The sequence below is a fragment of the Chlorocebus sabaeus genome, chromosome 11 (genome assembly GCF_047675955.1).
Source record: "Chlorocebus sabaeus isolate Y175 chromosome 11, mChlSab1.0.hap1, whole genome shotgun sequence".
NCBI lineage: Eukaryota > Metazoa > Chordata > Mammalia > Primates > Cercopithecidae > Chlorocebus > Chlorocebus sabaeus.
Window position 1 is genome coordinate 119,760,371 of NC_132914.1, and position 27,560 is coordinate 119,787,930.

General features: G+C 41.8%; 1 protein-coding gene across 2 annotated transcripts in view; it reads left to right on the forward strand.

Annotated features, from left to right (window-relative positions):
- The first annotated feature begins 40 nt into the window (after positions 1 to 40).
- Positions 41 to 27,560, forward strand: part of KNTC1 (kinetochore associated 1) — a 100,043-nt gene continuing 72,523 nt past the window's right edge. For both annotated transcript variants that reach the window (XM_008005054.3, XM_073021190.1), the window contains exons 1-16: positions 41 to 285; positions 2,916 to 3,086; positions 8,312 to 8,432; positions 11,999 to 12,114; positions 13,290 to 13,368; positions 15,627 to 15,704; positions 17,179 to 17,213; positions 17,756 to 17,866; positions 19,776 to 19,869; positions 20,221 to 20,273; positions 21,098 to 21,213; positions 21,608 to 21,662; positions 23,763 to 23,861; positions 25,344 to 25,387; positions 25,483 to 25,548; positions 25,645 to 25,720. In XM_008005054.3, the coding sequence (XP_008003245.3) occupies positions 2,958 to 3,086; positions 8,312 to 8,432; positions 11,999 to 12,114; positions 13,290 to 13,368; positions 15,627 to 15,704; positions 17,179 to 17,213; positions 17,756 to 17,866; positions 19,776 to 19,869; positions 20,221 to 20,273; positions 21,098 to 21,213; positions 21,608 to 21,662; positions 23,763 to 23,861; positions 25,344 to 25,387; positions 25,483 to 25,548; positions 25,645 to 25,720 (1,272 nt within the window). In that variant the 5' untranslated portion in view covers positions 41 to 285; positions 2,916 to 2,957. The remainder of the gene's footprint in view (positions 286 to 2,915; positions 3,087 to 8,311; positions 8,433 to 11,998; positions 12,115 to 13,289; positions 13,369 to 15,626; positions 15,705 to 17,178; positions 17,214 to 17,755; positions 17,867 to 19,775; positions 19,870 to 20,220; positions 20,274 to 21,097; positions 21,214 to 21,607; positions 21,663 to 23,762; positions 23,862 to 25,343; positions 25,388 to 25,482; positions 25,549 to 25,644; positions 25,721 to 27,560) is intronic.

A 27,560-nucleotide genomic window follows, 5' to 3' on the forward strand; every position in this document is an offset into this window, starting at 1 on the left:
TTCTTTCAAAGGGGCGTGTAAGGACCATGAAGAGGGTGGGGCCAAGAATACAGTCTAGGAATGCGCAGTCGGGGGAACAAAACTGGCGGAACGCAGGGTGGGGCAACGTCCTATTTCGAGTCTAAAGTAATCTTGGTCTCGTCCGGCCGCCGTAAAGGGGTTGGGTTTAGTGTTCTCCCGCCAATTTAAACCTGTGGGATGGAACCTAAAGATTAGAGCCGGTTGTGTGAGTCAGGAAGAGGGGCCGGATACTTGATTGTTTCTCTTTAGTTTCTTCAATTGCAGGTGAGGACGGGGAGTTGCGCTGTGTAGGGAACTGGGGGTGGGTTCAGGACGAAGTAACTGCAGCCTCTCCTCAGTTCCTGTTTTTCCCTTTAACGCTGTCAGGAGAGAGGTTGGAGTCGGTTTTTGCGGGCGGCGGTGTCCAGCGGAGAGCGTTTAAGTACGGAGGCCTAACTAACAAGTGTTTCATCTTGCTCATTCTCTCCTATTCGCGAATCTGTTCTGCATTCCGCCGCCAGAGTGATCTCAAAATTATCAAATCAGGCCACTCGTTTGCTGAGTTCCCCTCTACCCCTTGTACTGAGAATAAAATCCAATCTTGAAGTCGAGGTTTTTTGGGCTCCACTGCTCTCTCCCTCACTCTCTTCTACTTTTACTTTGACCCGGCATCAGCATCAAACGCTTCCTACCCAGCCTCTGAGCCTTTGCGCTCTGTTCCCTCTGCCTACGTCGTGTTCCGCCTGAGTTTTGCGGGCTTGACTTCTTGTTATTCAGGTCTCAGCTCAGATGTCACCTCCTTCCCTTCCCAAACAAATCCTCCTTCAGCGACGCCTCACCTCATCCATTTAATCACTGTTTCCTTCAAATCATTTAGCACTTTTTGCAATTATTTGTGCATTTGCTTTTTTTGTAGAGGTAGCGTAACAAGATGTGTATTAACTATTTTATTTTTGTCCGTTTTTCCCGCAAAAACATAAACTTCGTAATGGCAAAGACATTTTGTGCTTTGTTCAAGCTATACTGCCAGCTCCTACAAAGGTGCCTGGCACATAGTAAGTAGGTATTCAGTAAACATCTGTTGAACAAGTAAATGTGGCAGTTATGGGCGGTTTCTCTATTTCACAGATGTGGGAAATTGAGACCTATAAAGGTATTCATTCCAGCCTGTCCCTCCTTCATCTCCTCACTCCCACCCAAACACCAGTCACTAAAACTGTTCTCTATTCTCCAGACATGTTTTGTTTCTGTTCCCTTGCTTATGCTCTTAGGAAGAACTCTTTCAACATTTTTAAAACTATGATCTTCAATTCTCAGCCCAAGTGTTACCTGCTTCCACTAATAACAAATTAGCTAACACCTAAAATTGAATGTTTGCCATCAACCAAGCATTGTTCTGTGAACATTTAAAACTCAAAACATTGGGAGTCTGAAGCTGAAAGATTGCTTGAGCCCAGTAGATCAAGGCCAGCCAGGGCAAAATAGTGAGACCCTCGTTTCTCAAAAAACCAGAAGTAAAAAATAGAAAACTCCTTCAGGTGGGTACAACTACGTTAGTCCCTTGGTATTGGTATCCACAGGAGATTGGTTCCGGGACCTCCCACAGATACCAAAACCCTGGGATGCTTAAGTCCTTGTCATAAAATGGCATAGTATTTGCATGTAGCCTGGGAACATCTGCCTGTATACTTTAAATCATCTCTAGACTACTTATCTTGCCTAACAATGTAAATGCGCTATGCCTGTAGGTGGAATCTAGGGATGTGGAACGCATGGATATGGAGGGCCAACTATATGTATATATTTTTTCCAAGATGGAGTTTCACTCTTGTGGCCCAAGCTGGAGTGCAGTGGCACATCTCAACCTACTGCAACCTCCGCCTCCCGGGTTGAAGCAATTCTCCAGCCTCAGCCTCCTGAGTAGCTGGGATTACAGGCACACACCACTACGCCCAGCTAATTTTTTGCATTTTTAGTAGAGAGAGGGTTTCGTCATGTTGGCCAGGCTGGTCTCAAACTCCTGACCTCAGGTGATCCACCCACCTAAACCTCCCAAAGTTCTGGGATTACAGGCATGAGCCACCATGCCTGGCCTGTATATTCTTATTTTATAAATTAGAGAATTGAGGAACAGAAAGATTAAGTGATCACCCATGGACAACTGCCTAGTCATTGTGAAAGAACAAGTCAGAAATTGTTTCTTCCTTGTGCTATACCTTTTATAGATATTAAAACATACTTCTAGTAGCACTTATGAAACCAATTATAATTATTTGATTATCATTCCCTACCAATCTTGATCCAAGGATTGTTTTTCTCCTTAGTGTTCTTTTCCCACCCAGACTCCAAGTAATATGGTTTATGTAAACCTTTACTTTTAGAGATGGTTAAACCTCATAAGGTTTCAAGCTTCGTCTTTGGTCCAGAAACCTAATTCATTTTTTTCTCCTTCCCTAATCATTTTTATTTGTTGTATAATAATACTATGATAGCATTAATGGACTTTTTCTGAACTTCATCTGGAATCTTATCCTATGATATCCCAGACAATCTGGCAATTAAACCTACACTGTTTGCTGCTATACTGATTAAAGGTTTATTTCTAATGAAAACTTGGTATAATTCCAAACTAGACACACAAAAGTAATGGAAGCTCTAGGATACATTGGTAAGATCAGAATTGTTGGTCTGTGTGCATAAACCAATATGTTCTCTGGTAACCATGATAGCTCTAGTTCCATTTATATTATTGGCCCAAAGTGTTTAGTGGCCACAGCAATAACAAGAAGACAAGGATGTCTGTATATGTTAATGTTAGACTTTTGTTTTTGTTTTGTGAGTAAGCTTTCTCATTTCCCAAGGAACTGGGTTCTATGCAACAAGATAATATGGTGTCTAATTTTATGTTGTTACAGGAAAGACAGTGGTTCCTGACTCAGGAAGACAGTCTCAGAAACATGTGGAATGATATTGAGCTGCTAACAAATGATGATACCGGAAGTGGGTACCTGAGTGTCGGTTCAAGAAAAGAACATGGAACTGCTTTATATCAAGTAGATATGCTAGTGAAGATCTCTTCTGAAAAGGTAGTGATTATTACACTGACTGTTTCATTCACAGAATTTTTACTGAGTGCTTAGTAGGCCTAGTGGCCCACAGTAAATATTTTGTGAATGAATATAGCACTTCCTCAAGGAATCAAGATTCAATCTCAGATTGCTAGAAATTCACATCTGAATACCCTCTGCATCATGTCAGGATCAGTATTTTCACGACTGAAGGATTCTTAGTTCCTCTTGATATTTCATGCAACTAAATATGTGTAAGTTAACACGAAGAGGAGTTTTTTTTTTTTTTTTTTTTTTGAGACAGAGTCTTGCTCTGTCACCCAGGCTGGAGTGCAGTGGTATGATCACGGCTCACTGCGATCTCTGCCTCCCAAGATTCAAGTAATTCTCGTGCCTCAGCCCCTCGAGTAGCTGAGATTACAGATGTGCGCCACCATGCTCAACTAATTTTTTGTATTTTTGTAGAGATGGGATTTCACCATGTTGGCCAGGCTGGTCTTGAACTCCTGGCCTCAAGCAATCCACCCACCTCAGCCTCCCAAAGTGCTGGGATTACAGGTGTGAGCCACCGTGCCCGGCATACAAAGAATATCTACCACTAACGTAGGAAATAAAATGTTACCAATAGAGTTAAAAGCTCTGAGGGTCCATCCCTGAATCTGTGTTCCTCCTGTTCCCTACCAGACTCAAGCTCCCTGCTGAGTATGAGGTTTATCCCTGCATTTCTTTCTACATTTTAACTTTCTTCTGTTAGTAATTGCACCATTATTGCTCCATGCCTGAAACCTTATTCTTTGCCTTGCATAGAAGGTACTATTAGGTGGGTGTGGTGGCACGCACATGTAGTCCCAGCTACTTGGGAGGCTGGTATTTAATTCTTTTTTTAATTAAAAAATTTTTTATTTTTACTCAAATAGATTCTGACAGATAATTCTCTTAATAAGAAAAAAACCTAGAGCAAAAGACAGGGCATCCACTGGGGATGTTATTCCTAAACAGAATGAAATTTATGCTTTTGACTTTTTTTTTTAAACTGGCTGATGGGATTTAAAAAAGAAATCATTCTTTGTGCTGCTTTAAGCTTGTGTCTGTTGAACTGTGCTGCCTTTTTTTTTTTTTTTTTTTTTTTTTTTTGAGACAGAGTCTCACACTGTTGCCTAGGCTGGAGTACAGTGGTGTGATCTGGGCTCGGCTCACTGCAACCTCTGCCTCCTGGGTTCAAAAAATTCTCCTGTCTCAATTTCCCAAGTAGCTGGGATTACACATGCCACCATGCTAAAAAAAATTTTTGTATTTTTAGTAGAGATAGCGTTGCCCAGGCTGGTCTTGAACTCCTGGCCTCAAGTGATCCACCTGCCTTGGCCTCTGAAAGTGCTGGGATAAAGGCATGAGCCATTGCTCCTGGGTTGTACTGCTTTTAATGTACCATGAATCATATTAAAGGCAGCATAGTCCAACAATAAGATAACTAATATAGGATAAACATTAATTATGAGTAGTACAAATAAATCTCATTGTATTTTTTGGCATTATTAGAGGCAAAAATTTAAAGTACAGCATAATTTTTAAAAATTTTTTGACTCCTTCGAGACATCTGAAAGCACAGTTTCTATGAGGAAATGACGTCTATTTTTTTAGTATTTTTGTTTGTTTGTTTGTTTGTTTGTTTGAGATGGAGTCTTGCTCTGTCGCCCAGGTTGGAGTGTGGTGGCGCAATCTCGGCTCACTGCAAGCTCTGCCTCCTGGGTTCACGCCATTCTCCTGCCTCAGCTGCCCGAGTAGCTGGGACTACAGGTGCCTGCCACCATGCCTGGCTAATCTTTGTATTTTTAGTAGAGACGGGGTTTCACCATGTTAGCCAGGATGGTCTCAATCTCCTGACCTTGTGATCCGCCCGCCTCAGCCTCCCAAAGTGCTGGGATTACAGGCGTGAGCCACCGCACCTGGCCATTTGTATGTTTGTTTTTTTTTAAGAGAGTTTCTCACTCTGTAGCCCAGGCTGGAGTACAGTGATGTGATGTTGACTCATTACAACCTCCCACTCCTGAGTTCAAGCGATTCTCCTGCCTCAGCTTCTGGAGTAGCTGGGATTATAGGTGCCTGCCACCACGCCTACCTAATTTTTTTTTGTTTTTCTTTTTGAGACGGAGTCTTGCTCTGTCGCCAGGCTGGAGTGCAAGTGGCGTGATCTCAGCTCATTGCAGCCTCCGCCTCCCGGGTTCAAGTGCTTCTTCTGCCTCAGCCTCCTGAGTAGCTGGGAATACAGGCATGAGCCACCACGCCCAGCTAATTTTTGTATTTCTGGTAGAGATGAGGCTTCACCATGTGGGGCAGGATGGTCTTGATCTCTTGACCTTGTGATCCACCCACCTCAGCCTCCCAAAATTCTGGGATTACAGGCGTGAATCACCGTGCCTGGGCTTTATTTTTTAATATTATCAGGAGCCTTAAAACATGGAAGTGGCTCAGGCCTTTCTTGATCTCAAGGTTGCTATTGAAAAATAATAGTGTGTGTGTATAGAATCTTGGATTCTGTCAGGAACTAAAATTCTATTATTAGCACAGGGCATATACTTATCAACATGTTTTGAACATCCGCTATGTTCTGAGCCCAGTATTAGGCACTTGGACATAAGATGGCATCTTATTCATTCCTTTTGGGATCTTACCTTAAAGTTAGGCACACAGGACCCAAACAATAAAAGATATTTAGCTGTGCAAGTCAGTATATGCTAAATGCCAAATGAACAATACAGACAGTAAATGAGTAGGAATTCCATCGATGGAGAGCTCATTTTGGGTTGAGTAGTTTAAGGAGCATTTCCTTAAGAAACTATGTGTGAGCCCAGTGTGGTGGCATGTCCTGTAGTCCCAGCTACTCAGAGACTGAGGTAGGAGAATGGCTTGAGCCTAGGAGTTCAAGGCCAGCCTGGGCAACATAGGGAGACAACGTCTCTTAAAAAAAATAAAAATTGGGCCGGGCGCGGTGGCTCAAGCCTGTAATCCCAGCACTTTGGGAGGCCGAGATGGGCGGATCACGAGGTCAGGAGATCAAGACCATCCTGGCTAACACAGTGAAACCCCATCTCTACTAAAAAATACAAAAACCTAGCCGGGCGAGGTGGTGGGCGCCTGTAGTCCCAGCTACTCGGGAGGCTGAGGCAGGAGAATGGCGTAAACCCGGGAGGCGGAGCTTGCAGTGAGCTGAGGTCCGGCCACTGCACTCCAGCCTGGGCGGCAGAGCGAGACTCCGTCTCAAAAAAATAAAATAAAATAAAATAAAATAAAATAAAATAAAATAAAATAAAATAAAAATTAAAAATAAACTACACTTGCTTTTGGCTTTAACAAGGAGAACAGTTTAGGCAGGGGGAACTGTGTGTGGACAGATCCCTAGAAGATATAGTGCTGTTCCTTTTTTTTTTTTTTTTTTGAGGTGGAGCCTTGCTCCGTTTCCCAGGCTGGAGTGCAGTGGTGTTATCTCGGCTCACTGCAACCTCTGTCTCTCAGGTTCAAGTGATTCTTGTGCCTTACCCTCCCCAGTAGCTGAGATTACATGTGACCTCCACCACGCCTGGCTAATTTTAGTGCCATTCCTTGTTGGCAGTGCCTTCGTGTAACCTTTTACTAGTTGGCCGGGCGCGGTGGCTCAAGCCTGTAATCCCAGCACTTTGGGAGACCGAGACGGGCGGATCACGAGGTCAGGAGATCGAGACCATCCTGGCTAACACAGTGAAACCCCGTCTCTACTAAAAAGTACAAAAAACTAGCCGGGCGAGGCGGCGGGCGCCTGTAGTCCCAGCTACTCCGGAGGCTGAGGCAGGAGAATGGCGTAAACCCGGGAGGAGGAGCTTGCGGTGAGCAGAGATCCGGCCACTGCACTCCAGCCTGGGTGACAGAGCCAGACTCCGTCTCAAAAAAAAAAAAAAAAACAAAAAAAAAACCTTTTACTAGTTGAAGAAGCAAGTAAAAACATAAGGAGGAGGCCGGACGCAGTGCTTTACACTTGTATTCCCGACATTTTGGGTGGTTGAAGCGGAAGGATCATTTGAGTCCAGGAGTTCTAGACCAGCCTTGCCTACATGGTGAAAACCCCATCTCTAAAACAATAAATAAATAAATAAATTAGCCAGGTGTGGTGGTGTGCATGTGTAGTCCCAGCTGCTTGGGTGGAGGAGGCACGAAGATCCCATGAGCCCAGGCGTTTAAGGCTGCAGTGAGTTATGATGGCATCACTGCATTCCAGGCCGAGTGACAGAGGGAGACCCTGTCTCAAAATAAAGAAAAAAATAAGGTAGAAGAGGGATCAGAATGTTGGGGAATTTTCAAGGATTACACCTGGAGAAGATGACTTTTGGAATAGTCATAAAATGAGGTGAATAGCTGCATTTTGTCAGGGAAGAATAGGACTAGTTAACATTTATTGAGCATATACTATGTGCAAGGCTCTCTTATAAGCCCTTTACATGAATTCGTTTCATCTTTATTCAGGTGAACCTTGTTGGTATTATTATTATTATTACCTTTTTACAGAGAGTTAGTTGACACATTTGCCTAACATCACTCATCTAGTAAGGGACTGAGCTTCCTCAACTACTAATCTGTCCAAGTGCTTCAAGACAGCTATGTGTGGGAAGCTCTCGGCAACAGAACTGAATACTGGAGACTCTGATTTGGCTTGTCTAGTGTTTTTAAAAATGTTGACTTAGCTGCCAATATTTAAAAATCAGAACATGTCACATAAAGATCCAGCTTCTGTTGATGAATGGGCAGGTATGGGGCATGCCAGTGCTGCATCCCCACCGGGCTTCCCACTGGATGGTGTGAAGCAGATTCTATTCTTTCATGTCTGTGGGTGTGTGGACCCTCCAGTTCACAGTTCACCACCATTCCCCTGCCTAGCACATCCACAACACCAAGACTTCATGCCAATCTTGATTAATTCATTATGTTAATGCCTGGCTCCTGCATCATAAAGTCAATCCTGAGGAAACAAGGACTTGAACGTGAGAATCCCTTGCCCTTCCTGCCCATCCTAAACTGTTTTTCTACTTAGGATCCTGGATGGATTCAAGATATACCATACAAAGAAAAACTTGATGATTAAGTAGATGGAGGGGCAAAGAAAAAAAGCCTGTCAAGTTTTAAAGTGGGGTATTGGGGAATTTGATGATACTATTGATAAGTATTGTTAAACTCGTATAAAAATGTTTGCATTTTCGTCATGCTTTTCTATCCCACAGGCCTCATTAAATCCAAAGATACAGGCATGCAGTTTAAGTGATGGGTTTATTATTGTAGCCGACCAATCAGTGATATTGCTTGACAGTATTTGTAGATCACTTCAATTGCATCTTGTCTTTGGTAAGTATAATGTAGTGAAGTAAGATAAATTGGAAGTCAAATATCTGCTGCCAATTTCTGCTGGATTGCCTCCTCTTTATTATTTCTAAGATTTCAAATTCGACCAGTTTCAAGTAATTAAGCTTGAGTGCTTAGTGCCTTGTTTGCATTGGGCACTAGAGTCAAAGGACACTGAGATCCCTTCTCTCTTTACATCTAAGGGGAAATACACATGTAAAGCAACAATTTAGTTTGCTTGCTTGTGTTAGAATACTATGGAAAACACGAGCTCATTTGTGTTCAAATTCCTGAATCTTGTACAGAATTTCGGTGTTATTAATGGATATTTGCATATTTTTAGAATGAACAGCTCTCTCAGAATCTTTTAACATACTTATGAATTAATTCTTCATCAAGCTACAAGACTTCAAGTACATGCAGATGTGGACTTGAGAGTGAATTAAAGCCGGACGTGGTGGCTTATGCCTGTAATCCCAGCACTTTGGAAGGCTGAGGCTGCTGGATCACTTGTGGTCAGGAGTTCAAGACCAGCCTGGCCAACATGGTGAAACCCCATTTCTACTAAAAATACAAAAATCACACCTGTAATCTTTGTACTTTGGAAGGCCCAGGTGGGTAGACTGCCTGAGCTCAGGGGTTTGAGACCAGCCTGGGCAACACGGTGAGACCCCGTTTTCTCTACAAATATACAAAAATTAGCTGGCTGTGCTGGTGTGCATCTGTAGTTTCAGCTACTCGAGAGGCTGAGGTAGGAGAATTGCTTGAACCTGGGAGGTGGAGGTTGCCATGAGCCAAGATCATACCACTGCACTCCAGTCTGGGTGACAGAGCAAGACTATCTCCAAAACAAAAACAAAAATTAGCTGGGCATGGTGGCATACACCTGTAATCCCAGCTACTCAGGAGTCTGAGGCAGGAGAATTGCTTGAACCCAGGAGGCAGAGGTTGCAGTGAGCCAAGATTATGCCACTGTACTCTAGCCTGAGTGACAAGAGTAAGAGTCTTGTCTCAAAAACAAAAAAGAGTGAATTAAGGGGTAAATCAATGATTATACTGAGCTTAGGCAAGAATATTATGAAAGCTTTTTTTTTTTTTTTTTTGAGATGGAATCTCACTCTGTCGCCCAGGCTGGAGTGCAGTGGCACAATCTCAGCTCACTGCAAACTCTGCCTCCTGGGTTCATGCCGTTCCCCTGCCTCAGCCTCCCGAATACCTGGGACTATAGGCACCCACCATCATGCCTGGCTAATTTTTTGTGTGTATATATATGTATATATATTTTTTTTTTAGTAGAGATAGCGTTTCACCGTGTTAGCCAGGATAGTCTTGATCTCCTGACCTTGTGATCTGCCTGCCTCGGCCTCCCAAAGTGCTAGGATTATAGGCGTGAGCCACCACACCCGGCCCCGAAAGTTTTTTGTTTCTTGAGTAGAAATTTTTTTTTTTTTTTTGAGGTATAGTCTCGTACTGTCACCTAGGCCAGAGTGCAGTGGTGTGATGTTGGCTCACTGCAACCTCCTCTTCCAGTGTTTAAGCAATTCTCCTGCCTCAGCCTCCCAGGTATCTGGGACTATAGGCACCCATCACCACGCCCTGCTAATTTTTTTTTTTTTTTTTGTATTTTTAGTAGAAACAGGGTTTCACTATGTTGGCCAGGCTGGTCTTAAACTCCTGACCTCGTGATCTACCCGCCTCGACCTCCTGAAGTGTTGGGATTACAGACGTGAGCCACTGTGCCTGGCCTTTTTTTTTTTGTTTTTGCTGAGACAGAGTCTCACTCTGTGGCCCAGGCTGGAGTGCAGTGGTGTTCTCTCAGCTCACTGTAACTTCTACCTCCCAGGTTCAAGAGATTCTTCTGCCTCAGCCTCCTGAGTAGCTGGGATTACAGGTGCCCGCCACGGTGCCTGGTAATTTTTGTATTTTTAGTAGGGTCGGATTTCACCATGTTGGCCAGGCTGGTCTCAAATTCCTGACTTCAAATGATCCACCTACCTTGGCCTCCCGAAGTGCTGGGATTACAGACGTGAGCCACTGTACCTGGCCATTGAGTAGAAATTTTAAGAGACAGATAGTTGTTGAAACTTTTACATAGGAACTTAGACAACTAAAAAGGAAACAGAACGCATGCATTTTGGAACATATCTTGATTGCAACATGGAGGCAATAAACTTGTGTTTTATGAAATCTTGACGTATTGACCCTGATTAGTCCACAAGATTCACAGTTTCTTCTATGAAATGGTGGGATGCGGTAATGATGAACCATCTGTGGAAAGATACTGTGGCAGAATAACTTGTGTTCATAAGCCAGTTACATCTTACTGTTTTTCTTGTCCCTTCCTTTTCTGCTTTGTTTTCTGTTACCTTGGCCTTCTTGCTTTTGCATGAATACAACAGGCGCTTCCCACCCGATGATCTTTCCTCGAGCTGTGCCCACCGTCTGAATGCTCTGAATGCTCTTCCATCTTAGCCATTTGGCTAATTTCCTCACCTCTTTCATGTCTCCTGTGAGCTTTCTAATTAACACTGCAAAACGCACCGTTCTTCTGAGCTCTCTTACCTGGATCTACATTTTTTTTCCAGAACGTCTATCACCTTCTTACATGTCTTACAGTTTGTTTATTATACTAATTGTTTATCAGCTATTTCCTTTTTTTTTTCTTTTTTGAGACAGTGTGACTCTGTCGCCTAGGCTGGAGTGCAGTGGCGTGATTTCAGCTCACTGCAACCTCCACCTCCTGGGTTCAAGCAATTCTCCTGTCTCAGCCTCCCGAGTAGCCTGGATTACAGGCACATGCCACCATGCCCAGCTAATTTTATATTTTTAGTAGAGTCGGGGTTTCACCATGTTGGCCAGACTGGTCTCGAACTCCTGACCTCAAGTGATCTGCCTGCTTTGGCCTCCCAAAGTGCTGGGATTACAGGTGTGAGCCACCACGCCTGGTCATTTATCCGCTATTTCTGCCTTAGAATATGAACTTTGTGATGGTGGTAATCTTTTGTTTCTGTTCTCAGATATATGCAAAAGGCCTAGAACAATGCTTAGCATAAAGTAAGTGCTCAATAAATATTTGTTGACCAGCTGCATGCAGTGGCTCACATCTGTAACCTCAGCACTTTGGGAGGCAGAGATGGATAATCGCTTGAGCCCAGGAGTTCGAGACCGGTCTAGGTAACATGGCAAAACCCCATCTCTACAAAAAGTACAAAAAATTAGCTGGCCATAGTTGTGTGTACCTGTGGTCCCAGCTACCTGGGAGGCTGAGGCGGGAGAATTGCTGACTGAGCCCAGGAAGTCTAGGGTGCAGTGAACTGAGGTGGTACCACTCCACTCCAGCCTGGGTAGCAGAGCGAGATGCTGTCTCAAAAACAAAACAAAACAAAAAATATTTGTTGACTGAATAAAAGTCAACAACATTCTTTTTTACTTTCATCACATCTGTTTTGCAGTATTTAGAAGTAACTTAAGTAATCGTTGGCTTTTTAATGAGAAAAATTTGTATTTTTTTTTGTATTGGAAATAAGGATTTTCAAAGGAAGCTTGTAACTTTGATTTGAAATTTTCAGATACTGAAGTGGATGTAGTTGGCCTTTGTCAAGAAGGAAAGTTTCTTTTGGTTGGCGAGAGAAGTGGCAACCTACATCTCATTCATGTAACATCAAAACAAACACTACTCACTAATGTAAGATCTTGTTATATTTTAATTTTCATTATTTAAATTCTAAATAATCTCTTAGACAACTAAAACTTCAGCAAACTATTACTTAACACATGTTTTAAATTAAAACAATGTTTTTTTGAACAATTAAGCTTTGAAGGTGTTACCACAGCTTGAATCCTGAGTTTTTGGCTCTTGTGTAAATAGAAATTAACACCAGGTCAAATAGAAATTTTCCCAGGGAAGGTTTAGTAGGCCTGTGGCTCAAGGAATCTCAAGGGAACACCGTATGGGAAAGGGATACCAAGTGCTAGCTTCCTGAAGGGTTTAGCTCTTGTCGTTTTGAGGAAGCTGAGGTGAGAAGAGTGATTTGTAGGCATGTAGAGGCAGGGAACTTTCAGCACCTGTGAATTGATCTCATCCTTTTTCATGTGTTGTATGTCTCATTAGCATGTTAAATCTCCATCCCCGGGTATGATTTTTAGTATCATAATTAGGTTAAAATGAGGAAATACTCGGTTAAAGGCCAGGGCTAAAGTCCATCTTGTGCTCAGCTGGCTGGATCTGGTCAGTTGCTAGAGTCCCGCTTTACTAACCTTGGAAGATGGTCAGGTTTTTATTAGGAATGCGACAGTCCCACTTTAACAACTTTGGGAGAAGTAACTCCAGGGGACGAACGGTTAGGTTCTTGTGTGGTTGGGAATTCAGCTTGGTCAGCTAAGTCAGGAGCAGGCAGCTTGTTAAGGGAGGCAGGAAGGTAGAGGAGGGAATGCCCAGACATATGAAGCCTTTGGGGTCTTGGTTACAATGTCTCTTGCCTGCCAGAATTGAGTTTCTTCCCTGTACTGAACGGTATTTTAAATTAAAGGAATGTTTTTTTGAAAAATTAAGCTTTGAAGGTGTTACTATAGCTTGGATCCCAAATTCTTGGCTCTCACGTAATAGAAATTAACACCAGGTCAAACAAAAATTTTCTTAGGCCAGGTTTAGTAAGCTTGTGGCTCAAGGAATCACAAGAGAGCAGTCTCAAAGGTATTTAGTACGCTTGTCCAAAATAGTTTTCCATTTTAAAAGTAAGATGTTTGGAATATAGGCAGAATTATTGCTAATGATAATTGATAACTTTAGTTTAAAGAATAAAATCCTTGATTGTAGTTTTCTGTGTTTAATTTTATTATTTGAAATTAATTTGCATTTAGGCATTTGTTCGGAAAGCTAATGATGAAAATCGGCGGACTTACCAGAATCTTGTCATTGAGAAGGATGGTTCAAATGAAGGTAAGTTTTCTTGAATTTTTGAATGACTTTTTTTTTTTTTTTTTTTTAAATGGAGTCTCGCTTTGTCTCCCAGGCTGGAGTGCAGTGGCGCAATCTCAGCTCGCTGCAACCTCCAGCTCCCGGGTTCAAGCGTCTCCTGCCTCAGTCTCCTGAGTAGCTGGGATTACAGGCGTGGGCCACCACACCCGGCTAATTTTTGTATTTTTAGTAGAGATGGAGTTTCACCATGTTGGCCAGGCTGGTCTCAAGCTCCTGACCCCAAGTGAGTGATCCACCTGCCTGGGCCTCCCAAAGTGTTGGGATTACAGGCATGAGCCACTGTACCCAGCCTGAATGACTTCTGACTAATATCCAATCAAAAATTCCAATTTTTGGTTAATAAATTATATAAATTCATTGTTATGCTATCTACATTTTTTCTGTTTTTCTGTTTTTTTTTTTTTTTTGAGATGAAGTCTCTCCCTCTTGTCCCCCAGGCTGGAGTGCAATGGCACGACCTCAGCTCACTGAAACCTCTGCCTCCCGGGTTCAAGTGATTCTCCTGCCTCAGTCTCCCAAGTAGCTGGGATTACAGGCGCCTGCTACCATGCCTGGCTAATTTTTTGTTTTTAATAGAGACGGGGTTTCACCGTGTTGGCCAGGCTGGTCTCGAACTCCTGACCTCAGGTGATCCGCCCGCCTCAGGTGATCCGCCTGTGAGCCACTGTGCCCGGCCTTTTCTGTATTTTTTTATACATTTTTTCCTATCAATGCAATTAATATCGTAAGAAACAATTTTTATATTTTAGCTCTTTTTAGAGGTTTAAACATATACTTTTCCTAAATATAATATTCTAAACTTATTTCTACAGTTTCGAGATTTCTATAGGTTACCAAGGAGACATTATATTCTTTTAAAATGTGTTTCTGGGCTTCAGTATATTTATTATATTTTTACTTCAACAAATGTTAACTGGGCCTTAATTTATTTTGATATATCTGAGATTTTTTTTTTCTGGCACATGAAGTTTGTTATTTTAATAAAAGTTTCAAAAGAAGTTAACAATGTTTTTGCGAATAACTTAGTTTTTGCGAATAACTAGTTCTTTGTAAATAAGTTTTATCTGTAACATTACTATATTTGATTATTAGAATTTAAATGAGCAGGCTGTGTGTGGTGGCTCACATCTGTAATCCTAGCACTTTAGGAGGCTGAGGTGGGAGCATCGCTTGAGTCTAGGAGCTCGAAACCAGCCTGGATAACATAGAGAGACCTCCACCTCTACAAAAAATAAAAAATTAGCCAGATGTGTTGGTGTGTGTAGTCCCACCTTCTCAGGAGGCTGAGTTGGGAGGATCTCTTGGGCCTGGAGGTTGCGGCTGCAGTGAGCTGTGGTTATGCCATTGCACTCCAGCCTGGGAGATAGATTGAGACCCTGTCTCAAAAAAAAAAAAAAAACTTCACATTGACATATTTTTAAGGTACTTCCAGATACTGTTTGTGCGTGCGTGCGTGCGTGCCTCCCTGCCTGCCTGCCTGCCTTCCTTCCTTCCTTCCTCTTTCTCTATTTTTTTTTTTTTTTTCTGAGATGGAGTTCCACTCTATTGCCCAGGCTGGAATGTAGTGGTGCAATTTCGGCTCACTGCAACCTCCGCCACCCAGGTTCAAGCAGTTCTCCTGCCACAGCCTCCTGAGTAGCTGGGACTACAGGCGCACAGCCCCACACCCAGCTAATTTTTGTATTTCTAGTAGAGACAGGGTTTCACCATGTTGGTCAGGCTGGTCTCGAGCTCCTGACCTTGTGATCCACCTGCCTTGGCCTCCCAAAGTGTTGGCATTACAGGCGTGAGCCACTGCGCCCCGCCTCTTTCTCGCTTTCTTTCTCTCTTTGTTCAAAAGCCACATTTAAACAGACGCTGGTTTAAATTTTATATCCATGTGCCTTTTAAAGTAACTGATTCCCAGCCATGTGCAGTGGCTTTCGCCTGTAATCCCAGCACTTTGGGAGGCTGAGGCAAGTGGATCACAAGGTCAAGAGATCGAGACCATCCTGGCCAACATGGTGAAACTCTGTCTCTACTAAAAATACAAAAATTAGCTGGGCGTGGTGGTGCACGCCTGTACTCCCAGCTACTCGGGAGGCTGAGGCAGGAGAATCGCTTGCACCCTAGAGGCAGTGGTTGCAGTGAGCCGAGATTGCACCACTGCACTCCAGCCTGGGGGCAGAATGAGACTCCGTCTCAAAAAAAAGAAACTGATTCTGATTTTATTTCAATAGGTACCTATTATATGCTACTTCTTACGTACAGTGGATTTTTTTGTATTACAAACCTTCAGCTTTTAAAAATTCAACAAGGTAAGTAATACATTATATTTTTATTATTGATTTGCAGCAATATTTACTAGTTTTATTAATTTAGTAATTAGTAAAATTTTAAGTACTCTCTTTAAGCTTATTTTATCTTAATTGTATTTAGTTATAATTGAGTATACTTTTAAGTATTCAGAGTACACTTATTCTCCTCTATTAGAGCTGGAACAGTATTTGAATAAATGTAATTTTGGTATGGCCTTCAAGGAGCTTAGTTGGGGAGAAAAACTTCAACAGTTTAGTTGGGAAAGACAAGACATTTGCTAGCACAATAATAAATGCTTTTTAATGTGGTGAATGAACCTGGAAATGGAAATGACTATGTAGTGTTAATAGTGCAGAACAGGGCGGGCGCAGTGGCTCATGCCTATAATCCCAGCATTTTGGGAGGCCAAGGCGGGCAGATCACCTGAGGTTGAGAGTGCAAGACCAGCCTGACCAACATGGAGAAACCTTGTCTCTACTAAAAATACAAAATTAGCCAGGCAGGGTGGCAGGCGCCTGTAATCCCAGCTACTCGGGAGGCTGAGGCAGGAGAATTGCTTGAACCCAGGAGGCAGAGGTATGGTGAGCTGAGATCACGCTGTAGCACTCCAGTCTGGGCAGCAAGAGAGAAACTCTGTCTCCAAAGAAAATTATATATAGTGCAGAACAATAATGTAAAATATGTTTTAAGCTAGTAGTCTGGACCATTTATCCCTCTGAGCCAAGTGAAACTGTTTGAGGAATGGATTTGGAACACGTATATAATATTTTATTTTATTTTATTATTTTTATTTATTTATTTTTGAGATGGAGTCTTGCTCTGTTGCCTAGGCTCGAGTGCAGTGGTGCAATATCGGCTCACTGCAACCTCCACTTCCCAGGTTCAAGTGATTCTTGTGCCTCAGTCTCCCAAGTAACTGGGATTACAGGTGCGCACAACCACACCTGGCTAAGTTTTGTATTTTTACTAGAGGCGAGGTTTCACCATGTTGGCCAGGCTGGTCTCCAACTCCTCCTTGTCAAGTGATCTGCCAGTCTCGGCCTCCCAAAGTGCTAGGATTATAGGTATGAGTCACTGCGCCCAGCCTAAGTGACATTTTAAAAATATTGACTTGCCAGGCCTGTGCTAGGTCTTGGGTATATGACGAGATTGAAGATTTGTTTTCCATAGCTTAATGATGGAGCTAGAAAAGTAAGAGCTATTCCAAACAGTGAGAAGTGCAGGAGCGTTGGAGTAGGGAGAAGATCCTCTTAGTAGGAAGAGAGGTGGTAAGGGTAAGTATGGAGAGGTACTGGCTGGTCCCCTGAATCTAACATGTCACAGTTTGCGTATTTTGGTCAGGGGCAAAACTTGATTCTCACCAGTGTTCTTTGAACTAGATTGTTTTTAATTTCACCTTGACACAAAAGAGGTGACTTGTATTGTTTTATAGATTAATATTATACATTTAGCCTGCTTTCTTTTTTAATGCAGCAATTGAGAATGTAGACTTCAGTACAGCAAAAAAGGTAAGAAAATAAATCCATAGTGTCCTCTTAAAAAAATTACGTTTAATGTAAATGTAGTAGTGTTTCTGTATATAATTGGTCTACTTCTTGATATTTTAGAAATTATTATGATACAACATTTTAATAACATGTCTACTTAAAAATACATTTAGGCCGGGCGCAGTGGCTCACGCCTGTAATCCCAGCACTTTGGGAGGCCGAGGGGGCGGATCACCTGAGGTCGGGAGTTTGAGACCAGTCTGACCAACATGGAGAAACCCCATCTCTACTAAAAAACATAAAATTAGCCATGGGGTGGTGACGCATGCCTGTACTACCAGCTACTCGGGAGGCTGAGGCAGGGAATTGCTTGAACCTGGGAGGCAGAGGTTGCGGTAAGCCGAGATTGTGCCATTGCACTCCAGCCTGGGCAATAACAGCAAAACTCTGTCACAAAAAAAGAAAAAGATTTATAACTGATCGATATAAACTGATTTTAGTGATTTTGTGGAGCATAAATATGTATTATATATATGACATTCTTGTTGTTTTTAATTTTGCAGTTACAAGGACAAATCAAGTCCAGTTTTATTTCTACTGAAAATTATCATACTCTTGGTTGTCTCGGTCTTGTGGCTGGAGATTTAGCAAGTGAAGTTCCTGTGATAATTGGGGTAATTGTTTTTATAAAGTTTTGTTTTTTTGTTGCCTAAAGCATTTTCTCACGAAAATGTTATTGTTTTGGTTAAATTGCAAAATAATGTGTAACATATAACCGAAACAAGGAAATTATAATATTAAGGTAATTAAAAATAACTCAATAAATAAATTTCTGTCTTGGAAAAAATATTGCATCTTTACCTAATGTTTACCTGAAGTATAGCATTTTTTTTCAATTATGAGAGCAGACAAAAACGACAGAAAACAAAACCAAAAATTCCATTGTTACAGTACCTGTGATTTTGTCACTGATGGAAAAACAAGCACATTATTGCAGCTATCTTGAAATAAATATTTACACACCACTACTTCAAAATTATGGTTATCATACTTTTTCTAATAGGAAGTGTAATTACTACTGGTGACGTACTCACAGGGACTGCTGATTCTACTGCTTTTTGTTTTTTGGGGTTTTCAGTGGCCTACATTCGTAAGTGAAAGAAATTCTGTTTCAGATGGAGATTAGAGAAAATAAAGATGTAAATTTTTTACCCATCCAGCTTCACAGATCCCTTGAATCTTGAAATTCAAGTCAGGTTAAGAACCTTAGTGTTAGAGAATGGTCCTAAAAGAGTAAAGTGTCTTTGATGTAATCTCTGCCTCCTAAGTGATTCTACGTTATTTTTAGTCTTGGTCAGCTAGGCTACTTGCAAGTTTTGTTATTAGTGAAATGGGAACGTGGACAAGCATGCACATAGAAAAGCACAATTCATTCACAACCATTGGCATGTATACCTTGTGTATAATGTCTTATATCTCATGTTACACGTAAAAAGTAATAGTTCATTATTGGTATGCCACTTCCAATAACTGATCATAATTTCTTTGAATTTTGGAGGAAAACACCTAATGTTATATTCAAAGATTAGGCAAAAACTCAATATAATTACAACATTTACAACATTTTTACTTGCCAAATTTATATATTAAGTAGTAGTCAGCTGCGTGCCATGGCATGCACCTATGGTCCCAGCTGCTTGGAAAGCTGAGGCAGAAGAATTGCTTGAGCCCAGGAGTATGAGGCTGCAGTAGCTCTGATCACACCTATGATCACGCCACTTCACTGTAGCCTGGCAACACAGTGAGATCCCGTCTCTAAAAAAAGAAGAAACAAAAAAGAGAGAAAAGCAGTCATATTTCCACATTGTGCATATCTAATTTAACATTTCACCAGGGTTTCAAATAATTTAAAATTAATATTTATAAAATTTTTTCCAATTATTTGTGATATTTTAATGAAAATACTTATCAAAGACTATATTTTAATCATAATCCTGGAAGAGGTCTTAAAAGTTCACTGCGTGTCTTTAGTGCTAGTTGCCTAAATGTGCTCATTAAATATTTGTGTGAAGGCTGGCATAGTGGCTCATGCCTATAATCCCAGCACTTTGAGAGGCTGAGGTGGGAGGACTGCTTGAGCCCAGGAGGTTGAGACCAGTCTCAGCAACATAGGGAGACCCTGTCTCTACAACAAATAGTAAATTAGCCAGGTGTGGTGATGCTCACCTGTAGTCCCAGCTACTGGGGAGACTGAGGTGGGAGGATCGCTTGAGTCCAGGAGTTTGAGGCTGCAGTGAGCTGTGATCACTGCCCTCCAGCCTGGGCAATGGAGTGAGACCCTGTCTCAAATTAGTAAAAAAAAAAAAAAAAAAAAAAAAGTTGTAATAACCTTGAATTCCAATAGTACACTGTTTTTTTCATTCTCTTCTGAAATCAAGAGAGGAACTGGAAGATGAAACCTAGTTAGAATATATAAATATATTTTAAAGTTAATAACCTATAAAACTTACATGTTTCTACTTTGAGGAAGGCTCAGGTCTAAGAATGAAATTTGCAGTTGATGTGCTGTGTTCATTTTTCCAGGGAACTGGCAATTGTGCATTCTCAAAATGGGAACCAGATTTTTCTAAGAAAGGAATGACAGTTAAGAACCTTATTGATGCAGAGATTATTAAAGGTAAAATAAGTTAATGACACTACTTTAGACAATTATTGGTGAGTTTTAATTTTTATGTCAGTGTACTTAGGCTGACATATGGGTCATTTTACCCTACCACTCTTTGAAACAAGCCAGAATAGTTTGATGGTTGTTCACATACAGGACAGTTCTTGACATGTTACAGCTGTTAGCCTTCATTTTGGGAGGTTTTACATTTTAGTAATCACCTAACAGAAATAGAGGCAGAAATAAAAGAAAATAGGACCTAGTAGTTATATAGTTCGCCTTTCTGTGAATATGTTAATTTACTATTTAGATATATGAAATATTGAAATAAAATCCTTAGACATCTTATTTTCTCTTTTGTAGGTGCAAAGAAGTTCCAGCTGATAGACAATCTACTTTTTGTTCTTGATACTGATGTATGTTTCTTGTTTCTCCTTCGATGTTTTTACTTGATATCATGTTTTACAACAAAAATGTTGTCAGACTTACAAAGACAAGGGTTTTAGCTAGAGTGGATTACTATCTTGTGTACTGTGGTTTATTTCAGTATATGTACCAAAAAAAGTTGATCCTGAAATGTAAATTTTTTTTTTTTTTTTTTGAAACAGAATTTCGCTCTTGTCGCCCAGGCTGGAGCGCAATGGTGCAATCTTGGCTCACTGCCACCTCCGCCTCCTGGGTTCAAACAATTCTCCTGCCTCAGCCTCCCGAGTATCTGAGATTACTGGCGCCCACCACCAAGCCCGGCTAATTTTTTGTATTTTTAGTAGAGACGGGGTTTCACCATGCTGGCCAGGCTGGTCTCGAATTCCTGACCTCAGGTGATCCACCCACCTCGGCCTCCCAAAGTGCTGGGATTACAGGCGTGAGCCATTGCGCCTGGCCTGAGATGTAAATTTGTAATCATTAAGACATGTAGGCTAGGCACGGTGGCTCACGCCTGTAATCCCAGCACTTTGGGAGGCCGAGGTGGGTGGATCACCTGAGGTCCGGAGTTCGAGACCAGCCTGGCCAGCATGGTGAAACCCCGTCTCTACTAAAAATACAAAAAATTAGCCGGGCTTGGTGGTGGGCGCCAGTAATCCCAGCTACTCGGAAGGCTGAGGCAGGAGAATCACGTGAACCCAGGAGGTGGAGGTTGCAGTGAGCCAAGATCACACCATTCTGCTCCAGCCTGAGCGACAAGAGCGAAACTCTGTCTCAAAACAAAAGACATGTAAATGAAATGTCTCTATTGCAGAACGTGCTGAGTTTATGGGATATTTACACTTTAACTCCTGTATGGAACTGGCCCTCTCTTAACGTGGAAGAGTTTCTTCTTACTACAGAAGCAGATTCTCCTTCGTCAGTCACATGGTATGTTATGGCTATGGCTAGTAGTCATTTCCCTTCTATTAGCACCAGGTTTCTTGTCTGGTTTTGTTCGGATCATTTATTATGTTTTACGTTCTAAGCAACATTGTGAAACAGTCTGACAGAGTAAAGACCAATTTGTTGTTTGCAAAATTCACTGGGAACAGGCAATAGGAACCTTCAAGTGATTGTGTTAGAAACTGTGTCAGTCTGGGCATAAACGTGCAGAAATGGAATACAGTGTCTATTACATTTTATTTTTTATGGAAGAGTGTTACTCTTAACTTAGTTTATATCTTGTAATTGGCAAAGCGTACTTTTTTAAATTGATAGATAATGTATGTTTTTATTGTGTAAAAGCTTACTTGAATTATTTAAAGCTTCTTTTCTCTTTTAGGCAAGGAATTACAAATCTCAAATTAATAGCTCTGACAGCTACAGCTAATAAGAAGGTATTGGAAAATTTTATTTCGTGCTTGTCTATATTGTGTCAGAAAAAGCATTAGCGAATACAAAAGTAGATGTTAAATAATATAGCATATTAGCTCTTAGTTCACACGAAACCTAACAATCAGAAATAATCCTGCAGAACTCTTTTTTTTCCCCATTTAAAGTAAAAAGCTATAAATCTTGTCTCCATATTTTAAATGGAGCACTTCAGGAACCAAAAATGCCCATAGCAAAAGTGTTTATTTTATTTTATTATTTTTTTGAGATGGGGTCTCGCACTGTCTCCCTGGCTGCAGTGCTATGGCACAATCTCGGCTCACTGCAACCCCTTGCCCCCGGGTTCAAACAATTCTCCTGCTTCAGCCTCCCAAGTAGCTGGGATTACAGGCGCCTGCCACCACGCCCAGCTAATTTTTGTAGTTTTAGTAGAGGCAGGGTTTTGCCATTTTGACCAGGCTTGTCTCAATCTCCTGACCTCGTGATTTGCCCACCTCGGCTTCCCAAAGTGCTGGGATTACAGGTGTGAGCCACTGTGCCTGGCCCAAGAAAGTGTTTATTAGAGTGACTCTTACGTAGTTCTGGCACTGAGGAATTACATTCACCTTAAATACAAACTGTAGAATGGACTTCAGGTATATGTATGGATTTTCATTCAACGTATTTGGAATATGGGGTAGAACATTATTTCATATGTGACATTTAAATCATACAGTAACAAGCTGGGTGCGGTGGCTCACACCTGTAATCCCGGCACTTTGGGAGGCCAAGGTGGGTGGATCACCTGAGGTCAGGAGTTTGAGACCAGCCTGGACAACATGGTGAAACCCAGTCTCTACTAAAAATATAAAAAATTAGCTGGGTGTGGTGGCGTGCACCTATAATTCCAGTTACTCAAGAGGCTGGGACAGGAGAATCACTGGAACCCTGGAGGCAGAGGTTGCAGTAAGCCAAGAGCGAGCCATTGTACTCCAGCCTGGGCAACAAGAGCGAAACTCCCATCTCAAAAAAAAGTAAAATAAAATAAGTCATACAGTAACAGGCTTACTTTTTTTTTTTTTTTTTGGTTTTTTGGTTTTTTTTTTTTTGAGACGGAGTCTCGCTCTGTCGCCCAGGCTGGAGTGCCGTGGCGCAATCTCCACTCACTGCAAGCTCCGCCTCCCGGGTTCACGCCATTCTCCTGCCTCAGCCTCCCGTGTGGCTGGGACTACAGGCGCCCGCCACCGCGCCCGGCTAATTTTTGTATTTTTAGTAGAGGCAGGGTTTCACCGTGTTAGTCAGGATGGTCTCGATCTCCTGACCTCGTGATCCGCCCATCTCGGCCTCCCAAAGTGCTGGGATTACAGGCGTGAGCCACCGCGCCCGGCCAACAGGCTTACTTATAAATGCTTATTTTTTGCATTTAGCTTTGTACTGTGTGTTTTATTTATTTTTTTATTTATTTAGAGACAGTCTCACTCTTTCACCCAGACTGGAGTGCAGTGGTGTAATCTTGGCTTACCGCAACGTCTACCTCCCGGGTTCAAGCAATTCTCCTGCCTCAGCCTCCCAAGTAGCTGGGATTACAGATGTGCACCACTACGTTCCAGCTAAATTTTTTGGTATTTTTTGGTAGAGATGGGGTTTCACCATGTTGGCTAGGCTGGTCTCCAACTCCTGACCTCAAGTGATCTGCCTGCCTCGGCCTCCCAAAGTGCTCCCATGTGTTTTTTTTTTTTTTTTTGAGATGGAGTCTCACTCTGTCGCCCAGGCTGGAGTGCAGTGGTGTAATCTTGGCTTATTACAACCTCCGCCTCCTGGGTTCCAGAGATTCTCCTGCCTCAGCCTCCCCGGTAGCTGTGATTACAGAGACACGCCGCCACACCTGGCTAATGTTTTGTATTTTAGTAGAGATGGGGTTTCACCGTGTTGCCCAGGCTGGTCTCAAACTCCAGAGCTCCGGCAATCCGCCTGCCTCGGCCTCCCAAAGTGCTGGGATTGTAGGCATGAGCCACCACGCCCAGCCGCTCCCACGTGTTTTAATCTGCTCTTAGTTGTGAAGTGCTGTTTTGTGCTTGCAGGTTTAAATTGATCTGCTAAATTAATTGCTCTGCTGTTTTTCTTAGATGAAAAACCTCATGGTTTATTCATTACCTACAATGGAAATACTATATTCTTTGGAAGTATCTAGTGTTTCTTCTCTGGTCCAAACAGGAATTAGCACAGTAAGTTTATTTGCATTTTAAACTATTCTTTTAACTACTTTTTTCTTTATCCAGTATCTAATCAGGGATCATTAAAAGCCTTAATAATTAAGCTAAGCATTAGTGGAACCTAGTGGAAACCTGGATAAATTTCAAGTTTATAACTATATTTATTAATAGAGATCCTCAAATATACTTACTTGATAGTCTAAGGTTAGCATCATATTAAAAAAGAGAGAAAAAAAAAATCAGTCATCTGCTTATTCTTCTTTCTTGTGTCACTATAGGAGGTATAGATGATAACGGGAGATGGAGACTTGCTGTTACATATTTATGTAACTAATTTTCATATTTATGTAACTAATTTACATATTTTAAAATATTTTACCACGTTTGTTTAATTTCTTTTTACATACACACTATAGTTTTCCAAACCTTGGAAGTTACTTGTAGACATCATGACTTGTCATGCCTAAATCTTCAGCAGGTATCTTCTAAAAATAAGGGCCTTCTTCTACAATGCAATTATCACACTCAGAAAATGTAACAAATACATTACTATTTATTATAAACTTTTCTAGGTTCAAATTTTACCAATTGGGCCAATTACTTTAAAGCTATTTTGTTTTTCCTTATTCATGATCTAATCAAGGATCACTCATCAAATTTAGTTCTCTCTGTGTTTTTGTTGTTGTTGAGACAGGATCTTGCTCTGTTGCCCAAGTTGTAGTACAGTTGTTCGATCATAGCTCACTACAGCCGCCAACTCCTGCGCTCAAGTGATCCTCCTGCCTCAGCCTCCTGAGTAGCTGGGACTACAGATGTGCACCACCACCTGGCTAATTTGTATATTTTTTGTAGAGAGGGAGTCTCACTATGTTTCCTGGGTTAGACTCAAGCTCCTGAGCTCAAGTGAGCTTCCTGACTCAGCTCCCCAAAGTGCTGGGATTACACGTGTGAGCCATTGCATCCGGTCCATTTTTTTGTCTTTTAAGACATTGACATTTTTGAAGAGTCCCAACCCTGTGGTTTTGCAGAATGTTTCTCTATTTGGATTTGATTGTTTCATCATGATTAGATTCATGTTAAGCTTTGTTGGCACGAATACTGCGCAGGTAACACTATTTTCTAACCACATCACGTTAAGGGGCTCAGGGTATCCATTTGTCCTGTTATGGGTGATTTTAAATGTGATCATTTGGTTAAGGCAGTTCTGTCAGATTTCTCCATTTGTAAAGTGTTTTTCCCTTAATAGTAAGTAACCTGTGTGATATTATTTTGAGTCTATGGGATTTATCTTTTCTAGCCATTTTTTTCCCAGTGTTTTTTTTTTCCTTAAATTTTTGTGGCTACATAGTAGGTATATATATTTATGGGATACCCAGTTGTTTTAAAATCCCTTGATGGATAATTCGTGCCTGAATTATCAGTAGTTACTCTAGTAATTATAAAATGCATTGCTCTTATATTGGAATTTTAATCATGTTTTTATTGTTATTGTAGGATACCATATACCTTTTAGAAGGAGTTTGCAAAAATGATCCAAAGTAGGTCATGTTTTAGCATGTTAAGTAATAGCTACATTAAATTTTATATATTAATATTAAAAGACAAGCGCATTTATAGTGAAATTTTTTTCCAGATTGTCTGAAGACTCAGTCTCTGTGTTAGTACTCAGATGTCTTACAGAAGCTTTACCAGAAAACAGGTAACTTCTCATTTTTTTTAAGCTTTACCCTTTAGTGAATAACTTAAATTACCTGACTAATAAGCATTTAACAAAATTTCTTTTCCCTCTTATCAGATTGAGTCGGTTACTTCACAAACACAGATTTGCTGAAGCTGAGAGTTTTGCCATTCAGTTTGGACTGGATGTTGAGGTAATCATTCATGTATTCATTTGTTCACCAAACAAGCATTTCGTCATGTGCTAGAGGCTGAGGGGACAGACATGTAATACATAATTGGAATTTAGTGTGACTAAGGCTGTAATAAAGATATGGCTGAAGTTGATTAGAAATTCAGAGGAAAGAGTGACCCATAGTGGGGCAGAAAAATGTTACTGAGGAGATCGTTTTCAGGCCAGGTCTTTTTTTTTTTTTTTTTTTTTTTTTGAGACGGAGTCTTGCTCTACTGCCTAGACTAGAGTGCAGTGGTGCAATCTCAGCTCACTGCAACCTCTGCCGCCTGGGTTCAAGCGATTCTCCTGCCTCAGCCTCCCGAGTAGCTGGGATTACAGGCATGCACCACCATGCCCAGTTAGTTTTTGTATTTTTAGGAAAGATGGGGTTTCACCATGTTGGCCGGGTTGGCCTTGAACTCCTAACCTCGTGATCTGCCTGCCTTGGTCTCCCAGAGTGCTGGGATTACAGGCGTGAGCCACTGGGCCTGGCCTCAGGTCAGGTCTTAAAGGTATTCCAGACAGACCAGGGAGGGGAAGGGATTCTGGGTACAAGGTCAGCGTGGATAGAATGAGGGGGACTTGTGATGCTTCAGGAACTCCTACTGATTAGGTGGGACTAGAATGTAGGTTATATGGGCAGCAGAGAAAAAGAAGATGATGATGCAGATGTAGGGACCTCTGTCACCCAGGCTGGAGTACAGTGGGGCGATCATAGCTTACCACAGCCTTGACCTTCCGGGCTCAAGTGATTCTCCTGCCTCAGCCTCCCAAGCGGCTGGGACTATAGGTACATACCACCATGACCAACTAATTTTTAAATTTTTTGTCGAGACAAGGTTCATTGCCCTGAACCAGGGCAACGAAGTACAGATATAGGTGAGAGAGAAGGCTGATAAGAGAAGAATATAGGCCGGGTGTGGCGGCTCATTCCTTTAATTCCAGCACTTTGGGAGGCTGAGGCGGGCAGATAACCTGGGATCAGGAGTTTAAGACCAGCCTGGGCAATATGGCGAAACCTAAAAATACTACACTGACAATACAAAAATTAGCCAGGTGTGATGGCACATGCCTGTAGTCCCAGCTACTTGGGAGGCTGAGGCAGGAGAATCGCTTGAAACGGGGAGGTGGAGGTTACAGTGAGCCGAGATCACACCACTGCACTCTATCCTGGGCAACACAGCAAGACTCTGTCTCAGAAAAAAAAAAAAGAGAGAGAGAGGAATATGGTGGGTAGAATCAGCAGGACTTAGTAATCAAATGGAAGGAAGGGCAGGGGACTTGAGGTTGACTTGCTGGACTCTGGCTCAGCATACACATTGAGTGACGATGGCATGACCTGAAATGAGGAGTATGTGTGGAAGAGCAGGTTAGGGATAAAAGATGAAAAGTTCTGCTTTATGAAAATTGGGTGTGAGCTGAGCACAGTGGTGCATGCTTGTAGTTCTAGCTACTCAGGAGGCTGAGGCAGGAGGATTGCTTGAGCCCAGGTGTTTCAGGCTATAGTGCAGTAAGATTGGCCTGTTAATAGCCACTGCACCCCAGCCTAGGCATCATAGTGAGCCTCCTATCTCTAAATTAAAAAAAAAAAAAAAAAAAAAAAAGTGGATGTGAAGGGTCTGGTGAAATAAGGATGTCCGGTGGGAAGTTGAGGAGTGACCTACGCTACCTCTAAAGGTAGGAGACACTAGTGTAATGGCTCACATGACTCCAGCAAATGCAGAGAGTGAAAATACATCTGAGGATGTGATGTGGGGCAATAGCATATGAGGGATAGAGGAGGAAGGGCTGTACACATATTTGGGAAGAAATAAGGGAGG